The following is a 21851-nucleotide window of genomic DNA, read 5'->3' on the forward strand; positions in this document are numbered from 1 at the left end:
TTACATGCATATAATAAACCATAGTATCAATTTTCAAAAGAAAATCACTTTTAAAAGTTCTATATAAAAAGCTAGTTTCTATATAATTTGACGCAATTCAATTTTAATAACCGGTATTAAGTTTGAGTGCATTTGAACCTTTTATATCTTTAATAAAACTTCATTTTATTTACTTATATATTTGGAGTTTGTATAAGTTACAAAAATCACCATTTTAAAACTTATAATGGAGTATTTCAAAATTTGTCGTTATTAACGATTTTATAAAACTGGATTTTATTTTTTATAATAATAAGTTGTTACATATTATGTCCAATTTTGAAAACCAAACTCCATGTGATGTTTATTTTGTCCAAAATTATTTTATCATGTGAAAAACTAATTTATCAACCACACATAATAATTGCATAAAATAAACAACACAAAACTGCATAAAAAGATATGTACATAAACATAACCAACTAATGACATTTTTGTGAGCCAACACAAAAGATGCCAAGTCCATTCCTAAAGGGACATTTAAAGGGACCAATAAAAATTCTTGTAATGTTGTTGTAGAAGCTCCCACTTGATTAAACACCCATTGCTTGCAAAAGATTTGAAAGACTTCATTAAAGAAAAATCTGCAGCTTTTATGACACTTTTCAAAAAGTGTCATCTTTCTGTTCAGCACATGTGTAGCATTCATGACACTTTTCAGAAAGTGTCATGTTCTGCCTAGCACATGTTGAACTCAAAATTTTCCCTTTTGTCTTCAGATAATGGCTCCAACTTCATTTCTTGTTACATCTTTGTACAAATAAATTATTTCTAAAAACTAATCTAATACTTTACAAAAATAAACAAGAAAACTAATCTATTTAATTATTACATACCATATGAATAAATAAATTATTACAACCATTTTTATAACAAAAACAACAAACACAACAACACAACAATCATAATGGTCATTGGCTAGTTTATGCACATTATACACATCAACATACACATAAAACAACCTTTGTTTTTCTAAGACAACTTTAAATGACAAAAGATGCATGAAACTTTTGTCACATAAAATAACAAAAATAAAGTTGTTATAGAAAATATGTATGAACTTATTTTTATACAAAAACAAGTTATCCATGTTCCCCAAAAACTAAGATTTCCCAAAAAAAAATCTAACCAAACTTGCAAGGTGGCTCAGATACCAATTGTTGGGTTTTAGTTCAAAAATTAGTTTCAAAAACTACAAAGATTGGCAAACGGAAGACTTCAAATTTCGAACATAACATAACATTTTATAACCACTAAGGATCTTCTTGCAAGTTATAGAAATATAAAATACCAAACACAAAAAGGGTGAAGAAATAACAACCTTTGTTGTTCTTTGGATCCTCTTGGGAGGCTTGGAATTTGATGAAGAATTTGAAACCTTTGAGACACCAACAATGACTCAACCTGATGTAGATGCTAGTTCATAAGCTCTTAAACCCTTAAGCTTTAAGTTCATAACCAATATGAACTTAATGAGGGCATGTAAAAGCAAGTAAACTCCAAGTCTTCAAATCAAAACTAGAGAGAGTGTGAGAGGAGGAGCATGTTACAGTTTCAAGAGCTCTCTCAAATGAGAGATGAAAGACTTTACTTAGAGCTCATTCTTGGACCATTAGTCCTTAATACTTTAAGCACATCATGTCCCTATACCTATGTGTCCCCCATGCTCTTTAAGACATGTATACTTTTGAATAAACTAATGGAAAGCCCATGAATCTTTTTTTTCCTCTAAATTTCGGAAATATATATAAAAGAGAAGAGTTTGTTTAAATTTTATAAACTCAAGTTTTATAAAATATAAACTTTGTCTTTTGGGTAAAATACAAAAGGATTCAACTAGTCCAAAAGTTTATAAGAGTTTATTGAATATTTAAACAAACTCTTCTCTTCCTAGAAATAAATAATTCCCAATTTAATATATAAGAGTTTATTGAATATATATTAAAATCAATTTCTAATAAATAATCAATTATATCAAGTTGTTGTTAGTGTGACCCATTAGCATCATATGTTAATTAGCAATATTACTTTAATATGACTCTTGAGCATAATAGACCTTTCAGATCTAAGTTGTGTCTTACTTTTCTCCTTGTTGAGCTAGTTTGAATGAAAGGAAACCATAAATTTGGCAAATTGATGGGTTATAATGATCCTTAGAATGTATTGAGGTTCAGATCTAGTGAATGGTTGGGTTTTGAATCGTTGCATGAGAGTTTGGTGACCTTTTCTACATTTTTTATCCAAATGAGATCTAGACATGTATTGGACATACATGTCCAAAAAAGCATCGACTTTTAAGTGGATTTTGGAGTTATAAGACCTTCTAGACAAGTTAGAGTGAAAGCCTTAATGGATTAAGGACTTAAATCTTTGGATTTGGCTTCAGACTGTGCTCACGACATGAGACATAAGGTCTCATGATGTGAAATTTGAAGACCCCATTTTCTGTTGAGCTTTTGGAGGCTCACGACGTGATAAAATGTTGTTCACATCGTGAGGTCAGCTCAAATTATTTTTTTGTGGAGTCTCACGACGTGACTAAGGGCTGGTCATGACGTGAGGCTTGATAGTTGGCATTGTGGGTCGTTGAATTTGACTTTGACCGTTGGCTTTTGGCCTGGGGTGACTTTTGGTCAAGATGGCTGGTTTTAGTGTGTAGACTAAGTTTAGACCTTGTATGATGTGATAGGAGTGTTGTCGCGGCGGATGTGAGGCTTTGATTTGCGGTTTAGCTGATGCGTGAATCAGGTGAGTTTATTCACTATACTCGTGGGTCGGAGGCACCAATGCCGGCCCGCTGGATTATGTTTGTAGGATGGTAGTTGTTTTTGTGACGCTTGCTGATATACCTATATGTGCTTGTTGTCTTTGTGACTCTTGCTGATATGACTTTATGCTTAGCTGTAGGGGTGAAATAGACCCAGTAACGGTTGAAAGATACCAAAAGAGTTGAAATTAACCCAGGGATGAAATAGACCCAGTACCGATTGAAAGATACCAAAGGATTTGAAATAGACTCAGGGGTGAAATAGATCAGTTTAGGTTCGAGTTGTTATCTATGTATAGTATGTGGTATTTTGGGGAACTCACTAATCTTTGTGCTTATGGTTTCATGTTTATGGTTTCAGGTACTTCCGGTACGAAAAGGGAAGGGTCCGGCATGACTGCACAACATCTCCCAAATTTTTCCGCAATGGCGATTTATGATATTTACTCTAATGTTTAAATGATATAATCACTTTGATTGGATTTGGAATAACACATTTGTATGGTTTTAGTGATTTTAAAATTAAAATTTTATGTGATGTTTTGGGGAGTTACATTATGTGCGTTTGATTTTTATATATTATAAAAATCATATCTTATCCATGCTAGGTCGTATTTTTACGAAATTATATTTTCGGAATCGCATTGAAGCATATATTCTTAATGTGTTAATCTGCTCATAAGATGACACAACTTTTTGCGCACTTATTTCTTAGCCTATTAGTCGAATAATAGGATTAGGTAACGACAAAATCGAGCATATTTATTAATATATCAAATATTACATTATTGTCATATTACATTTATTTGTCTACGTCGACTCTTAGTGGTTGTTGGTGACATTTTATCTCGATTGTCATAGTGTGTGACATCCCGATGTAAAATATGAGTTTTTATGTGAAAATACATCTTTTAGATGTATCAAGTATAGGGTAGGTAAGAAGTAATGTGAAAGTCATTGCAGTTAGCCAATGAGCAGCTGAGGGCTAAAGAAGATGAATTCCCAAAAATTCTCATGTAGAGAATTTAGTTTTGAGAAAACAGAAGGAAAACTTTTGAACCATGGAATGGAATGATGAGGTTGAAACTAGATAAGTATAGTGTGTATGCAGTGTATGGGTGCTACATACACATGATATTTATTGTGATTCAATGGAGTCATGAAGTTACCTGAGGATCGAGTGGATTGGAATGAGAAATGCTAGCATGGTAATTAGGAAGAACTTACCGTGTATAAAATGAGGCTTGGAGTCTCGTGAATAGTATAAGAGTGGATGTCAAGGTTCGATGCACGAAAACTAAGAGATTATTTAGAGAAAGAGTTCTAGTAAATACAACATTTAAATTTAATGTAAAGTAATTAGATGTAAAACTTCATTAAGAGTTTAGAAAATAGTTATAAAGGTTGTGGTGTAGCCACCTATGCAGTTAGAATTCCATAGTGAAAGCTTATTGGGTTTGTAACCTACTTAAAAATAGATGGTTAAAAAGTGTGTTGGATTGTAACCACACTTGTGAGAAAAAGAATGAAAAAGATAATTATATGTTTATGGTTTCTGAAAGTGGGACAAAAAGATGAAAGATAATGTTAAGTATGCAATGTACTTGCAGAATTATTAAGAGTAGTAGATGTCGCATATCTTCCATTGTGAAAGGATTGATGAAGAGAGTTTACCAATTGCATTGAAAATGCAAGGAAATAAAAAGTAGATTGCTATTTTGGGTTATAAGGTTAGAGTAAAAATTATCCTTAGAAATGAGTCATTGAATCAGAAAATGAATAAGAGAATTAAAGAAATAGTTTGAGGACAAAATCTCATAAAGGAAGGGAGATTGTAAGAACCCAAAATTTAGAGAGATTTCACTTTCAGTCAAATATTGACCAAAAGGGAAAATGGTCATTTATGAGAAATTTGTAAGTTTATGAAGTTGTGTCTTCATGAAAAAAAGAAGATAAGTTTAATTCAATTAGATGAGATTAGATAAGGGAATTTAAGAGAAGAAATGCATGATAAGATGCATTTTGACGAAAAGGCTAAAATGGGAATTTTTATGCTTTGTACACCCAGTTTATAACTTAACAGATTAAGACCCGTATTAAGTCAGTGACAAGTAAATTAATGGAATTATGGAACTCATCCCCTCCTTCACATGGATATAAATATCATAGATAACGAGGTTAAGATGAAGAAGATATGCGTGTTAGAAAATTGGAATAAAATGTCCCAAAGTTGGAATGGAATCAGATATGGAACTGCTATCAAGTAGTTACTACGGCGTGGAAAAGGGCTTTCCATAACATGGTGGAGTAAGTACATTCCACTGACCATATTAGGACTTAGCATCTGCATGATTAGGCCTTGAGCAAAGCAGATGGGTCAAGATGCATCAATTGAAGAATGGAGCGAAGGGTAGTTATCCTTCACTAACTAATAATGTGAGTTATAGCTCTCACTGTCTTTAGATAATGTTTATATACTTTTTATTCTTGTGTATGAAATATATATATATATATATATATATATATATATATATATATATATATATACATATATATTTGTGTGTATGTATATATATGTATATATATATATATATATATATATATATATATATATATATATATTTAAATGTGTTAGTGTATGTGTTTGAATGTATGTATGTATGTATGCATGTATGTATGTATGTATGTATGTATGTATGTATGTATGTATGTATGTATGTATGTTTATGGTTAGATGGAGATAGATTATGAATATACGTCTAGAAACATGTATCTAAGCATATACATATATTTAAAGTATGTATGAGGCTATACGTTTAAAAATCATATATCTAAGCATGTACATATATCTAGAGTATGTATGGATGTATGAGTAGGTGTTAATAGTATTATAGATATAAATGAAGAAAGAGTATGATTACATGCATTATAATTCATATGTAAGAGTATGTATGTATGGTTTGATGAGAAGGATATTATGTTAAATACCGAAGAGATGTTAGAGAACACAAAATATGATTATATGTATTATAATCAAGTGAAAGATTATGTAGGATACCTATTAGTTATTAAATGAAGAAATAGAATGTACATGGTACAAGTTCTATGTGATAAGCCACATGAAAGATTTAGAGAAGTTTAGAAAGATGATTCCTTCGGGAATGAGATAGAGATTCCTTCGGGAAGAAGAGTATGATTCTTGCGGGAATAAGATTGTGGTGGTTAGAAGAGGTAAAGAATGATTTCCATGAGCGGAACAAGATAAGAAAGTTCCTCAAAAGAACTTAGAGATAATATGTGAGGATTAAGAGTAGGGGATCATTGATCCACGAGGGATCAAAGGAAGGGGATTAAGTTTGGATGAGTGTACCTATTAATGTTAGTGTGATGTTGTTTCCCCTCGATGATAGATGAGGCTATCATATGAGATTGAACCATTGGGTTGAGATGAGAATAAAACACTAAGGCATGAGAAGTGGAGAACATAAAGGTAAGTGTAAGAAGAGTATGAGAAGACATGCTAAGAGTAAGAGTATGAGAAGGGTCTGAATAAAGGATAAGAAGAACAAAAAGATGAGATGAGATAAGAGTAAAGGATAAAAGTAAGAGATGGAGTCAGAAGAGTATGAGAGAGGTAAAGATATAGAAGAATAGAGCATGAGAAGGATACAAGATGAGATGATAAAATATGAGGATAGAGTATGAGTAAAGTATGAGGTGAGTCTGAGAAGAGGCTAAGAAAGAGTATGAGATGAGAAGGCACGACATAGAATAAGAGAGTATGTGGAGAGAAAGAATAGTTGAGTAAGCTATGAGTTAGAGGATGTTAGATTTCAAAGTGTGAGAAAGAAGTGAAAAGAATGTTAGAATATGTAAATAAAGAAAGTAAAGAAGAAGAATTTGATAACATGAAAGTAGATAGAATATAACTCACCAGACCACACATGTGGTCTGATGTTGTAGATATTTAATTGTTTGCAGGTTTAGATGTTAATTGTTATACGTGAGAAGATGGGAGCACAAAGACCATACTAGAAGTAGTTTTTATTTATACTGTATTATTTTAGTATGTTTTAGTGTAAACCCTATTTCCCTGGGATGTAAATTGCTTAGAGTTTATAGAATTCCTTATTTTAGTAGAAAACCATGATAATTTCCTAGAATATTTAATTGAGAATTAATTCGGGTCATTACAATAATGGAGAAATACTAAATAGAATTGACGGGGTAAACGTTGGTTGAAAGAGTGTGTTGCGTGCTACTGGTGTAGAGATGGTGGTGGTGTGAGTAATGCATATCTGGCAATGGATGTGGATGACGGCATTGCCTCCAGGATTGAGAATGTTGGTCGAGTGTTTGTCATGGAGGGAATTAGGCTGTTAAATTGGGTTCCCACCGTTGGTTAGAATGATGGGAGTGAGTTTTTGTAGTTGTAGATCAGGTGTGGGTTTAACACTTGAGTTACACTTAATGTGGGGTTTACATGGGATGATTATTGTGTGCACACTGGGGTGAGTCTGGATTTCTGGTGTTGGAGGATTGGCGGTGAGTAGAGAGATGGTTTGTAGTGTTTCCATGATCACTACCTCGAGTAAGGTCATGGGTTGAATTGGGCTTGGAGTGGTGCCGTTGGAATCGCTTTTCTTCCTCATTCGCCATTATTGGAAAGTTTGTTGCTGTCTTTTTGTTGGTTTGGCTCAACAACAGATGGCGCTAATGATGTGAAGTGGATCTCTGGCGATGCTCAGTTAGCATAACGTCGTCGTGGATGGGAGATCTATATCACAACCAAGAAAAATTTTCGTGAGGCGTGCTACGGGAGGGGTTCTAGTGAGAACACTTCAAGCCTTTAAGGGTCAGGTTAGTACTTCGGTAGAGGTAAGTGTATGAGTATTGTATGGAAGTAGAGAGTAAGTAATCCCTTTAGCGTTATAGGTGCATGGCCTTATATAGTGAGGCGCTTGGTGCATGTCCTGCTTTAAGGGACAAGGGTGTCAGCGCTTCGATTCGAGACAGAGTTGCGGATTGGTTGAGTGTATTATTGTCGTCTGCCTGAGCTATGATTGGCTCAAAAAGAATTGAAATAGTAGTGCATGCACTACCATTGACACATGCAGGTGTTGCGTTGTCACATGACGACTTGACCATAGATGTTCAAGACCGGCCGTCAAGCAGTGAAACTATTTGGAGGCGTCCTGGCTTAGGAGTTGGGCTAGGGGTGAGCATTTAGACTTGTGGACCGGACCAGGCCGGTGAACCGGACCAAACCATTTTTTTTTGGAACCCCGGGCCGGTTCTCGGTTCTATGATTTGAGCAAAACCGGTCCGCTGTTTTTTACCAGTCCAATCTGGACGGCTCCAGATAAAAACCGGTTTTGGACCAACTTATTATTTTTTTTTTAAATGTATTCTGTGAAATTCTTTAAACAAACATATCTCATTCATTTTAAGTCGAATTAACATGTGTTTTTTTTCCAACATGTAATTTAGAGCTTGTAGATAATTTTAGACTATAATTTTGTTGTTTTTGGTGTTATGTTCGATGATTTACAATCGTCCAAAGATGAGATATCAAAGCTGAAATATTTCAGCTTTTCAACAACAAATTTAAACTTTTTTATTTTATGAAAATTTTTAAACAAGCATATCTCATTCTTTTTTAGTCGGATTGACATGCGGTTTTTCCAACGTGTAATTTAGAGTTTGTAGATGGTTTTAGACTATAATTTTGGTGTTATATTCTATGAGTTGCAGTCCTTCAAAGATGAGATATCAAAGTTGAAATATTTCAGCTTTTCAGCAAGAAACTTAAATTTTGTATTTTGTGAAATTCTTTAAACAAACATATTTAATTCGTTTTAAGTCAGATTAACATGTGGTTTTTTCCAACATGTAATTTAGAATTTCTAGATGAATTTAGACTATAATTTTGCTATTTTTGGTATTATATTCAATGAGTTACAATCATTCAAAGTTGGGATATCAAAGCTGAAATATTTCAGCTTGTCAATTATTAATTTTTATTAAATACTAACAACATTAATATTTTGTGTTTATGTAGAGATTGCACAGACCTTAAACATGTTAGATTTAGATGACAATGATATGGGGAAGAGGCCAATGGAAGATTAGATTATGACGTTTGTTAGTTGGATTGAGTTTAAATTTTAAACTATAATTTTGGTGTTACGGTAATTACTTTTGTAATTTGTGTTAAGATTGTCAACTTTTGTTGGTGAACTTGATTTATATGTTAGGTTCTTTTATTTGGAAAATTGATTTTTCAAGTTATAATATTATAGATAAAGTTAGATTAGTTATGTATGAAATATGATAAAATCATTAACTTATTTGATTCAAAGTTCAAATAAATGGTATAAACAATTAATGTTTGACCGGTCCAATGGGTAAATGAAACGAAAAAGTATTCATTTTTACGAGTTGTATCGTATATAACCCAAAAATGTATTCATTTTAATGAGTTGTAACGTGTCAAACTCAATAACATATTTGTTTTAACGAGTAGTATCAAACTCAAAAACGCGTTTTAACTAATTGTACTGTATGCATGTAAAGTTATACCGATCTAATCATGTCCAAGAATCGGAAAAACTGGACTAGGACCCGAACCTGGACCCTGTAAGTCTCATCTGGTCCGGTCCACGGTCCACAATATTCTTCGAAACTGATCCGGTTTGGTCCGGTCCGGTCCACATACTCACCCCTAAGCTGGACAGTCGGACTGCCAGACAACTATTTTAGGAGTTAGACTTAGACAGATGAGTCTCCGTCTAATATAGTTTGGGCATTACTTTCGTTAATCCTTCTGATGTGGCTAGGAGGCATGTTATCACACTGAAATATGTATAATAACCGGTTGGTTGCCCCCCACGTGATGCAGAAGAAAGTTTATCACTTAGTTTTTTTAATGAGGCCTAGATGCACGTGTTGATGCGGAATATTTCCATGAATATTTTTTGGGAGAAGAGGAATGTCAATTTGTAAAAACGAAACAAATTTCAAAGAACCATGTAAAAATACAGATGATAAATTCATAAAAAACAAAGTTTAATATATATATATATATATATATATATATATATATATATATATATATATATATATATATATATATATATATGGTTAGGTTCTGTGAGACCACTATATTTTGTAAGACGGGGAGACGTAATCCTAGCTACTCATTTTGTTAATAAAAAAACATTTTTAAAATTCAAAAAAGTTGAACATTTTCGAAAATATTTTTTTTTAAATATTATTTTCGTCAATTATATTTTCCAAAAAAATAAAAAAAATTACCATTTTTTTTAAATATCTGTAAAATATTCTACTAGAATATTATAATATTTTACATATCTGACAAATCTAATAGAATATTATAATATTCTAACATTCTAAAAATCACATTAGAAATTTACAGTATAATATTCTATGAGAATATTTCACGTATTTTACAAAAAAAACGGTAATTTTTATTTATTTTTTTTATTATTTTCTTATTTTTTAGGTAAATAAAATGACGAAAATAATAATTAAAAAAAGAATTTTTGGATTTTTTCTTTTATTTTACATTTTAAATTTATTTTTAGATTACGTCTCACGGTCTCACAAAATTAATATGGTTTCAAATGAACCTAAAAAAAAAATATATATATATATATATATATATATATATATATATATATATATATATATATATATATATATATATATATATATATATATATAATGAAGTTGTCAAATTGAAAAAATAACAATAATTTTAAAGAACATAAAAACAAAGTCATAATGAAATTGGAATTTTTTGTAAACAATGTTAAGATGATATCGTAAAAAATCACATTTGTTAAAAATGATGTAACCAAAGTTGTAAAAAGAATTCAAAAAGGAAACTTAGTTTTAAAAAACAAAAAATAAATTTAAGCACTAAAAAAGTCGGAGAAAGATTGTAAAAAATTGGTATTAAATTTGTAAAAAACGATGAAAGTTGGGTCAAATTTATAATCAAGAAAAGTTAGGAAAATATTATAAAGAGTTTTTATACCAAATTTATAAAACAAATTAACATTTGGGCCAAAGTTGTAAATGACAAAATCTGAAAGGGGTGAAGGGTCATGGCAAAAAAAAAAAAAAAAAAAAAAAAAAAAAAAAAAGAAACTTCTTAGGAGAGAGTAGAGGAGTGAAGAATGGAACACACAACAATCGCTTGGGAAACTAACCATTAGAACATATAGCAATTATATTATATTTTTGTAAAGAACTACCTAGAATTAAATAATAGTAAAATTAATGTTTATACTTTTATAATTGTTAGTAATAGACGATAAGAAGAAAGACCCAAAAAGAGGATGTAAATGAATTGACAGCTATGAAACTATGTAACCTGTGTAACAATTTGGTAATTTATAGTAAACAACCATAAAAAAATTGAAAGGTTAAAAAAAAGAGATGCAAGAATCAAACGTGTCATTGCTCCTAAGCGTGTATTTTACGCCAAACTTTAACAAAATATTGTTATAAAAGTTTTGGTTTAGGTTAAGGAAAAACAATAATGAAATGGAAAAAAAAAATAGCCCAAAAATATAATTTATTTAGATAGTGGTTATAGTGCCGTTATACCATAATTGCGGTAAATAGCAACGCTAATAGAGCTACTACTATTTTGAAAATCACGATTCTTTACATCTACTAACCACTATAACACGGTTATAACGCTGCAATTGATTACATAACTTATATTACAACTCAAAATGTTTAACCTATGATATAATTTAAATATTCAACTAATTAATTATAATCTAAATATAATTAAGGGAATCAATTTAAAAACCATATTTTTTTTAAACGGCAAATATATTAAAACACCATGATTAGCAGGTAACTAAATTACGAAAAAGAGAAAACAAAGGTATGAAACACGAAAGGGAAAACAAACAAACAAACAAATTACAAGAGGTGTGCAAAAGGTAAATAACACTACTCCACCCAACTACCACAACCCGCAAAGCTCCTATACTTACACCAATTATAGGATGTGGAAATAATAGTATCCGCCACTTTCAGAAGGGCAGTAGAAGAATTTTTGAACACCCTATCATTCCTAGCTAAAAAAAATACGCAAAATCTAAAAAGTAATTGACAATTCAATATATAGACGTTCAATAGAAAACAGTAAAAATAATTCACCAATCCAATACTACTAAATGGTGATAAATGGTTAAAAAAAAAAAGGTTCGAGATGCTCTTATATAAGCATTTTTCTGCATTAAAACAACTATTCATCATTATGAAAATTGTATAGGAATATAAATGACAGCTTTTGCATAAGATGAACTTATTTCAACAAAACCACTAGGGTTTCCTCATTTCAACTAAGTGATGTATACAAGCATCAATATAATGATCATTCTTGGTCCTATCTCCAAACACTCGTTTCATTTCTCTTGCATTTGCCCTCAACACCTCTCCTTCTTCACTCACCATTGCCACTATGATCGACTCGGCCACCGCCTCACTCGTAAATGATCCGTCTGTCTCGATTCTTGGAATCTCAACTCCAAGTTTCTTTCCGCTTAGCAACCTTGAGTTCAAACCTTGGTCGTTCATAACCGGAAAACATATCAATACGCGCCCAAATGCGAGTCCTTCGATTACCGAATTCCAACCACAATGAGTCAAGAACCCACCAATAGCATAATGACTCAAAATCCGAACTTGTGGAACCCACCCCTCATAAACAATCCCACGGCCCTTGACCCTCGAAAGAAACCCATCAGGAAGTGTTTGAATCGAATCGGTAATTGACTGTCTTATTACCCAAAAGAAAGGCAAACCCGAACGCTCCAACCCTAGAGCCAACTCAGTGAGTTCAGCATCACTCAGAACCGCCTCGCTTCCTAGCGCGACAAAAACAACCGAGTTATCTCGCTGTTCATCTAACCACCGAGTTAACTCACCGATTTCGACATTGCATTTTCCGTAATCATCAAACTCGTGGTTTTCTAGTGACGGAGGCAAAACACCAACCGGTATTACAGGCTTTTGATAAAGCTCACAAACGAGTTGGAACCACTGAGGTTCGAACTCGACACTTGTTCTGAACAGAACCAAATCACAACTGTCGATCGAGGAAAGAAATCGTACGGTATCGGAGACGCCTGATTGGTTACCGACCGCACCCTCGGTGTACTTCATGATCTCGTGGGGCCGGTAAACGATATTCGAGTCAGGCGGGACCCATTCTGGCACCCGGCAAAAATCCTCAACCGTTGACCGTGGTTTGACCTTGTCATTCAACAGCTGTGATGGAGGTCCAAGGAAAGCCTGTGTTGCAGCAGTGAAGAGGCTAAAGTAACCCGTGGAGACACCAAGTTTGGATGCAACGGAGGGTAGCCAATGAGAAGCATAGTCAAAGATGATCCAGTCAGGCTTTGGTGTTGTGCTTTCAAGAAAAGTGACCAGAGGTGACTCTAGCAGATCAAATGCTATTTTTAGAAACTGGGCTTTTTGGTGAGGTATGTCCATGGAAGACTCCGCATGTTCTGGTAAACTTTCCACGTTTGGAAAGGGAAGCGAGACTAGTTTGATGTTATGGGTTAGCTTTGGGGGTATTTTGGGAATTCTACTTAGATTTCTTGGAGTGGATATATATGAGACCTTATGGCCTTTTTGAGCCAAGATTTTGGACAAGTGAAAGAACGGTATGAGATGGCCCATGGCTAGCCATGGGAACATCACTATGTGTAGAGTTTTAGGGGTATTTTGGAGATTCTCCATGGCTTGACCTTCAATGGTGTAGATGACTTAGAAGCTTAAAGAAGATGGAAGTGGCAGATATGACAGAAGCTTTGCAAGAAAACATATAACAAGTGAACCAAGCAGCCTTTCTTGACTCTGATGAACCTTTACAGAAACAACTATAAAATAAACAAATGAGAACGAAATAAAATTAAAAAAATTATCCACTTCAGTGGTCAAGAAATTAAACATGTCGTGAGTACATGCAATAAGTGCTGTGAGTCTACATGATCAGCTTTTCCTTTTTAACTTTTTTTTTATTAAGTAGGTATTTTTGGGTGTTAAAAAATGGTATCGACTGGTTCATACGCTATAATTTAATAAGAAAAGAAAACAAATAACAGAGTATATTTGATGTATGTAACCAAACATCGAGAAATAAAAAGTAAGCCAATTTTTTCTGTCCTAAAAACCAAGCAAAATAGAACCATGAGGTTTCATAGAGGAGCATTGATAGTGGCCAATTCGAGGAAAGGAAAAAAACGAGAATACAAAGGTAAAACTGGTGGTAACTAAAAACTAGGAAAACTGGGTTACTGCTTCCCAAGGGAAAGCCTAACACTTAACTTGGGTAAATATTTTGACTAAGTGATCTAATTAAAATGCACGTGGTTTTTATTCTTGTAATGGTATGTTCTTGACTTGATGCTTCTCCTGGGCCTAGCTAGCATTGGGTACCTGATCTTGTCATTGGATTGGGCTGCAATGTATCAAGCATCACTAATGAACTTTTATTACAGCTCCATTTGGTTCCATCATCTGAATCATTTTTTTTTTATATAAATAAAACATAATTTAGATGTCTAAGTAAACAGCATGAACCTTTACATTTTTTGTTCATCCATGTTAAGGTCAAGGATTGACCGAAAGAGTGATGGCCATCCCTTGGAGAAAAGAAAATGTACATGCCCATCCTCAATCATGTCATTCAAGTATTGAAAAGCTTCAATTGGTCTCCCATGATCACATAATCCGCAAATAAGTCTCTCATATGATGCTCCATCCACCATCATTTTGCTCTTCAACATCTCTTCAAACACCACAACTGCTTTCGATACATCATTGTGGCTACAATATCCATTCAACATGATTATACACGTCTCTACATTAAGTTTCCCACACAACCGATATCTCTCAAAGAAAACCTCCGCATCGGCCACCCTCCTTTGTTTCCAATAACAATCCAATATACAATTAAACACTAACAAATCATTACACCCAATCTCTTCAAAAATCCTCAAAGCATCATCGACTTTTCCCTTCTCACAAAGCCCCATAATTACATATCTACCTATCTCATCCACACGAACCAACCCCTTTTTCTTTTGAACATTAAAGAATTTCATAGCATCTTCATCCCTACCCCCTCGAAAAAGGGCTTTTATAAATGAACCATAAACACAAATCTCAGGCAACATTCTACCACTTGTCATCTTCTTTAACAAAATTTCGGCCTCTTCAAGTTTCCCATAATTACACAAAGCACGGAAATAAGATTCATAGCACATCATTTTGGGAACAACACCCTCACAATTCAATTGAAAGATTGCTCTTCTACCCTCCTTCAACACCACTCCTCTCTCTCTAGATACTTTTGGTTTTATCAACTTTTGGAACAGCTTATTGGCTTCACGATGTTTGCCCCACTTGCAAAGACCATGAAGAAAGCTTCCATATATACAAATGTCAATGGTGAATCCATTTTGTACAAGTTTTCTCAATACCAAATCGGCTTCATCAAAATTCCCATTTCTACAAAAACACTGGAACATCAAAAAGTATGTCCAGTTATCAACAGCAATACCCTTATCATACATTTGCTTCACAAGATTTTTAGCCAAAAATCCCTCATTCACATTACATAAAGCCGCAGATAAAGCAATATAGGTTTGTATCTCTAAGATACTCCCACCACCCATTGAAATTCTCGCATAAATATGCTTAATTTCATCAACGCCACCAAATTTACACACTAAAATCACGTAATTTGAGAAATTAAAGCTTTTTACTGGCCCACAAATTTCTTCCCATACATTCTCGACATCGTTAATTGTACCATCTTTAACTAAAAAATCAGATACTAAACTATAGAGAAACGAATCACTTACTTTTCCTCTTGATTTTAAATGTGAAATTAGTCTTTTGCTCCTCCCAAGCTTCTTTATCTGAGACAAGTAATCAATTAAGACGATAGATGCTGCAGAATCCAACAAATGGGGTTTGGCTAATAATGAATCTAGAGTGGTAAGAGAAGAATAACTTTGTGGATTTTTAAAGAGAAGTTTGATTTGATTGAGTACAGATTGCAGGTACATAAAAGGAGGCGAGAAAGATAGAGATTGGTATGAAGAAAACGGCGGCGGCAGGGAGCTGATTTCCGTAGCGATAGAGGCGGAGAGGAGCGAGGAGAGCGGTCGCCGGAGGTGTAACGCTACTGGTGGGTATAGCTTCATCAAGAGGGAAGTATCTGGATGTGTATTAAGCTTGTTAAATTTGTTTAGAGTAAATTATAGGGCCTAATGAAAGAAAAACAAATTTTGTTTAATTTAAGGGATGTGTTTGTTGGTCATATTACAAATATATGATGTTCAAATTATCTTTGTCCTTGTACCCCAAAAAATTTCCGCTAGTTGTTTTCGATAACCCATAGCCCATGAACCGGTTTTACCCTCTATAGAAATCGATTTCCTAGTGATCAAAGCCACCAGAAACCAACACAAAAACACCCCACTATCCCATTTGTTGTCAATCTGGTGTTGTACGTCTAGGGCCTTTTCGAGTGGGATTGAAACAGTTGGTTCAGTACCCCAGTAGTTGACTCCCACTAGCGGTTTGTGGATGCGGGCTCTCATACCTATAAACCAATCCTTATTTTTCGAACAGTAGCCGTCCTTCCAATGACTATCATATATAGTCATTTTGAATGTCTTCAAATCCAAAGCACCCAAAAACCAATGATCATGTGGTATATTGTAACGTCCCAAAATTCATGACCAAAAATTTCATTTTTAATTATGTAATCATAAAAACCAGTAGTCTGAAAACATCAATAGTGTCATCCCATTTCATAATCAAACCAGTATATCAATTATCCAAACATGTCATAAAAAGATAATATCATAGTACAACTTCCAAAGATCTCGTCATGTGGAAAATCATAGTGTGATGCGATGCGATCATGTCGGCTCCTTTCCTTTGAAGAAGAAGTACCTGAAACCAAAACTATAAACCATAAGCACAAAGCTTAGTGAGTTCCCCCATCATACCACATACCATACAATAAACATACTGCCTAGCATATCCGGGTGCTGGCATACCCCTTCGGTCTCTTTCAACCGGTAACCGCCTAGCATATCAGGGTGTTGGCCTACCCCTTCGGTCTCTTTCAACCGGTAACCACCTAGCATATCAGGGTGCTGGCCTACCCCTTCGGTCTCTTTCAACCGGTTACGGGGACTATTTCACCCCTGCCAGTACCACATAATAGCATACATAATCATACTGCCAGGCATATTTGGGTGCCCGGTCTACCCCTTTGGTCTTATTGACCGAATACGGGGTCTATTTCACCCCTACCACTATCACATAATATCATAACATACTAGCACATAAATCATAACAGATAGTGGCATACCAGATAATTATCATAAAGACAATCATCTAACTACAAACTCCTACTAGTGGGCCGGCCTTGGTGCCTTAGACCCACTGCCACCGGGAAGGTAACTCACCTCCCACTGCCGAAGTCCACTGCAAGAAGTCCTTAGCTGCTGCCCTGGCAACTCCTCGAACTATCAATACCAAAATATCACCCAATTAGCAATTGGGTTCCAAACCATGATCCATAATCCATACTTGGGGTAAAATGACTATTTTACCCCTGGCCCAACAAGCTTCATAACTAAGGCCAAAGTCCAAAACCAATCAAGCCCAAAACTTCACAGTCCATGAAAGCCCACTAATGGCCACCATTGGCCTATTTTTCCAAATTGGTCCCAACCCCTCTAATGGGCCTTACTCTAAACCCAAAATAAGATATAGTCCAATAAAGCCCAAAATGATGATCCATTAAGGCCCATAGTAGCAAACTCCAAGAAAATGGCCCAAAATAGAAAGCCCAAACCCCAAAACCAAGTCCAAGGCGAAAAGGTCTGAAGTCCCACTGATGCCCCGTACGCACGGCGTTCCCTGGTGGAGCGTTGGGCGTTCGCCACCGAATCAGATCGCGGACCCAAATCGCAACGTAGGGCGCTCCTCGACCCTACGCGGCGTGTTCGCATGCTGATTCCAAAAAGGCTTATTAAGCACTTAATGCTTAAAGCCACTCGACCAAAACATGGATCTGAGTCCTAAAGAGCATGTAGGACCATAAAAGTCACTGACTTTGTGACTTTGCATGCCCCAAAAGGTTCCAACTTCACAATATAATATTCCACTCTCATAAGTGGGCTTAATCTTATGCATGGGGATTGCAAAATTCTAAAGATGCAAACTTTATGAATCTACACCCTCAAAAACGCCAAGAGGAGAAACTCAAAGCCTCAACAATGATCACAACTACAAGATCTCAACTATGGGACCAAAAAGTAGGCCTGGCAATTGGGTTGAGTTCGGATTGGCGGGTTGGCGGGTCAGAAAACATAAACTCAACCCAACCCATATAAAATATGGGTTGACGGGTTGGTGGGTTGGAAACCTCAACCCAACCCAACCCATATAACCCGTTTACGTATATGAGTTCGCGGGTTCACAAGTTAATGGGTCAAACCCAACCCGTATAACCCGTTTAATAAATAAACAACACATTTTAAAAAATGAGATTTTTTCAACATAAATTCATAAAATGATTAAAGTAATTAACATAAAAAAAAGTTTTCAACATAAATTCATAAAGTCAATAACATCCAAATAAATATGAAAAATGAAAACATTCATAGAAAGTGGATGTGTTCTTCGTTCGTCACTCGTGAAAATAACGACATGTATTTTTTCTTTTTCTGATTAACGAACCGCAAATGCAGATTAGTTACATACGAATACGGAAGGAATACAATGATATGGAATATTACGAATACGGATGGAAATCAAAGTTCATTAATAATTAAATATATCATTTTTTAAATGTAATATATATATATATATATATATATATATATACTAGTAGGATACCCGCACAATGCGGCGGCTCGAGAAAGTTTCTTTCGGTGGTTATTGTTTTTTCAGCAGGTTGTTTTGGGATAAAAATACGGTATTCAATTATTAGTTTCTTTTCAACAAGCGACGTATAAAGTATTTTAACGGACGGTAAATAATTTCTATTCTAGGATTAATTTTCTTTGTATGTGTCACTTAGTTAACTATTAGCATCATATTGTGAATGCATGTGAGGTATTTTGCTTATAATATTTTAGTAAATGTTAGTTTATTTAAGAAAAAATATTACTTCAATGATTATATAATAATTACTTGTTTTATCTATTTTCATTAGGATTGTATTCTAAAGTTTAAGTTGAAAGAAAATAAAAAAAAATATTAAAGAAAATTTAAGGGTAATAAATTAAGAATAAGAGATAGCAATGTTTTTAACTAAAACTTTCCATCATTCTTTACATGTCCATTGTAAAAGAGTTTTTTTTTTAATTATTTGTTTAATTTATGTCTTGCATTCCCAATAAAAATTCAAATTTTACCAAGGTAATACAATTTTCTTTCAATAAGTCTGGTTGAATTGTTTTTTTTTTTAATGAAATGTTTAAATAAGAATAATTCTAATGAATGTATATTCTCATAAATATAATAACTACATTATTTTCACTTAAAAAACTTAATAAATATATTGTTGTTTTTTATTGATATTTAAAATAGTCGTTAGGTTTAGTATTTAAAATTCACTTTTCAGTTTAGTTTTAACATTTATATTTTGGATTTGATATTATCATATTTTGTTATTAAAAAGCAAAAAGATATTTTGATAATCTTATAAATTTTGATCACTGTTATTTTTATTGCGGATCTAAGTTAGATACCTAATTATTACCTTTATAACTAAGCATTAATTAATGTTATAACTTTTTTTTTTAACTGGCAAATACAAATATATAAATCTACTCATAATCTAACACATAATACCACCTATGTCCACGACGGGACTTGAACATTCGACCTCAAAGAGGGAGGACACCACCTGGTACCGCTGGGCTAGAAGCCCTTTGGTAATTAATGTTATAACTAAGTATTAATATTCATTATGTATTCTAAAAATTGTCATAAACCAGTTAAAATATTAAAATATACAAATTAAATAATTGTATTCTTATTAAAATTATATTTTTTTAAACATAACATGTATACAACATAAATTATTCTTTTATTTTTTTCTAAAATACGATTAATATGAAAAATCATTAAAATAAATATCTTAATATGCTAAATATATATTTTAACTTTTAGATGACATTGTATTAGTCATCTATTAGATTTGTATAATGGTTTTTCAATTCAATTTTAACTTTTCGTTTGTGGTTATGCCTAATAGCCATAACTCATATGAAATATTAAACCGGACTTCAAATTATATGTTTTTTGATCTATAAAAATACATTGGTTAACTAAACATGATGTAAGATTTTGGTCTAAATCAGTGTTGCATTGCAGACTTGAGATTTGAAATGTATATGAAATCATTTCTCACATCTTTATCGAAAATTGTTCCTACTTTGGTAGAGTAGGATTAACAATTAAAAGGCACGCATATGTGACTATTTTAAAAGTTAAAAGCGAGACAATTTCACATTTTTAACTCCTACCTATATTATATAAGGTAACTTTGTTGATTTGTTCGTCTAAAACGACCATAACCAAACTTATTCAAATAAATGAAAAAAAAACATATTATACACATTCTATAAAGTTATTTTATAATTTGAGAAGCCTTTAACATAAAAATGTATCTTTAAGATATTATAATCCTATTTAAGTCTTTTATCAGTTTCGTAAATGTAAAATTACAAAAAAAAAAAAATACTAATAAAAAAATAAAACAATATAGATCAGAAATACTTTTTAAAAATATATAAACATACAAAATAAAATTGAATTTTTTTTCTTAAGATCTAGAAAAGTACAAAATAAAGATATATCCAAACAACATAAACCGGAAATATTTTTCTTAAAATGTATACAAATATTACATAAATTGGAATCTTTTTACTTAACATATATAATAATACAACATTAATCTACAATGCATAATCATTTTTAATCTACACCCCATCTAAGAAAAATCATTAACAAAGATATAAATATCATTCACATAAATACCAACAAAGGTGCAAATGATTAAATAATACAAAAGTAAGAACTTCATTTGTCATTTGTCATTCAAATGCAAGGAGATAACTATCTTGGCACGAAGGTCCAAGAGCACATTTAAACAATCAAAACAAATCTTTTAACAAACACAAATGTATATATACAGATCTGAAAATCTTACAAACACACAACTACACCTATATCAGAAAACCGTTTTGTAGTTTTGCATGTGTATAAACGACAAAAATGAGAGAGAGAGAGAGAGAGAGAGGCACTTCTGGTAGATCTTCAGACCGGTGGTGAGATATAGATCTGGTTGTGGTTTCGATGGTCTAGGGTTTGCATGAGTTGGCGGTGGACAAAAGTTTGGACGGCTCAGGTGGATGGATTGTGATGCCGTCGGCGGTAGTGGTGTTCTGGTAGGGTGGTGGTGTTTTGGGGTTATATAGATCTACGATTTTAGTTATGGTGGTGGTGGTTGTGCGGTGATGTCGGAGGTTGAACGGTGGTTATATATATCAACAACACTAATGAGAGCAAGCAGAGAAAGCATTACTAAGTGGTGGTTATGGATGCTTAAGATGGTTGTGTGTCACAATGGAGGGAATAAAGGCTGAGGTTGCAAAAGTGGTCGGCATTTCCGGCTCTCAGGAAGGTGGTGGGGTGGATAGATCCGGTAGGTGGAAGGGCATATTTTAGAGAGTGTGTGACCATAGTGATTTTAAGAGAGAGATGGTTTTAAGATTAGGGTTAAAGATTGTGTCTTCTTTTACAGTGGTAGCAATTGTCTCTTATTGGTTTAATTGTTTTCACTTGGATCACAGATATTTCATCTTAACCATTCAATAAAAATCTAATGGCTAATATTCATGCTCCTTGTTTTTAAGATAAAAGTCTTAAAAATAGTGGGGTCCATAAT

General features: G+C 33.4%; 2 protein-coding genes across 2 annotated transcripts; both read right to left on the reverse strand.

Moving 5' to 3' along the window:
- Positions 1-12041: 12041 nt before the first annotated feature.
- LOC145136918 (UDP-Glycosyltransferase superfamily protein) lies at positions 12042-13600 on the reverse strand. Its single transcript, XM_079071026.1, has one exon. The coding sequence runs from the start codon at positions 13598-13600 to the stop codon at positions 12176-12178; it is 1425 nt and encodes a 474-aa protein (XP_078927152.1). The 3' UTR covers positions 12042-12175.
- Positions 13601-13610: 10 nt separating this feature from the next.
- LOC145136917 (uncharacterized) lies at positions 13611-16124 on the reverse strand. The gene is made up of 2 exons (XM_079071025.1): positions 14450-16124; positions 13611-13740 (listed from the first exon to the last, which is right to left on the reverse strand). Exons 1-2 carry the CDS (start codon positions 16072-16074, stop codon positions 13611-13613), a joined length of 1755 nt encoding a protein of 584 aa, XP_078927151.1. The 5' UTR covers positions 16075-16124.
- Positions 16125-21851: the final 5727 nt, after the last annotated feature.

The sequence above is a fragment of the Lactuca virosa genome, chromosome 9 (assembly GCF_052849685.1).
Source record: "Lactuca virosa cultivar CGN04683 chromosome 9, Lactuca_virosa_CGN04683_v6, whole genome shotgun sequence".
Classification (NCBI taxonomy): Eukaryota; Viridiplantae; Streptophyta; class Magnoliopsida; order Asterales; family Asteraceae; genus Lactuca; species Lactuca virosa.

Bases quoted from the DNA above. Each gene is read 5' to 3' on its own strand.
- LOC145136917 (XM_079071025.1), bottom strand. From the start codon at position 16,074: ATGAAGCTATACCCACCAGTAGCGTTACACCTCCGGCGACCGCTCTCC. The intron at 13,741-14,449 runs GTAAAGGTTCAT...TTTATTTTATAG, and splicing joins AACATGGATGAACAAAAAAT to TTGTTTCTGTAAAGGTTCAT.
- LOC145136918 (XM_079071026.1), bottom strand. From the start codon at position 13,600: ATGGAGAATCTCCAAAATACCCCTAAAACTCTACACATAGTGATGTTC.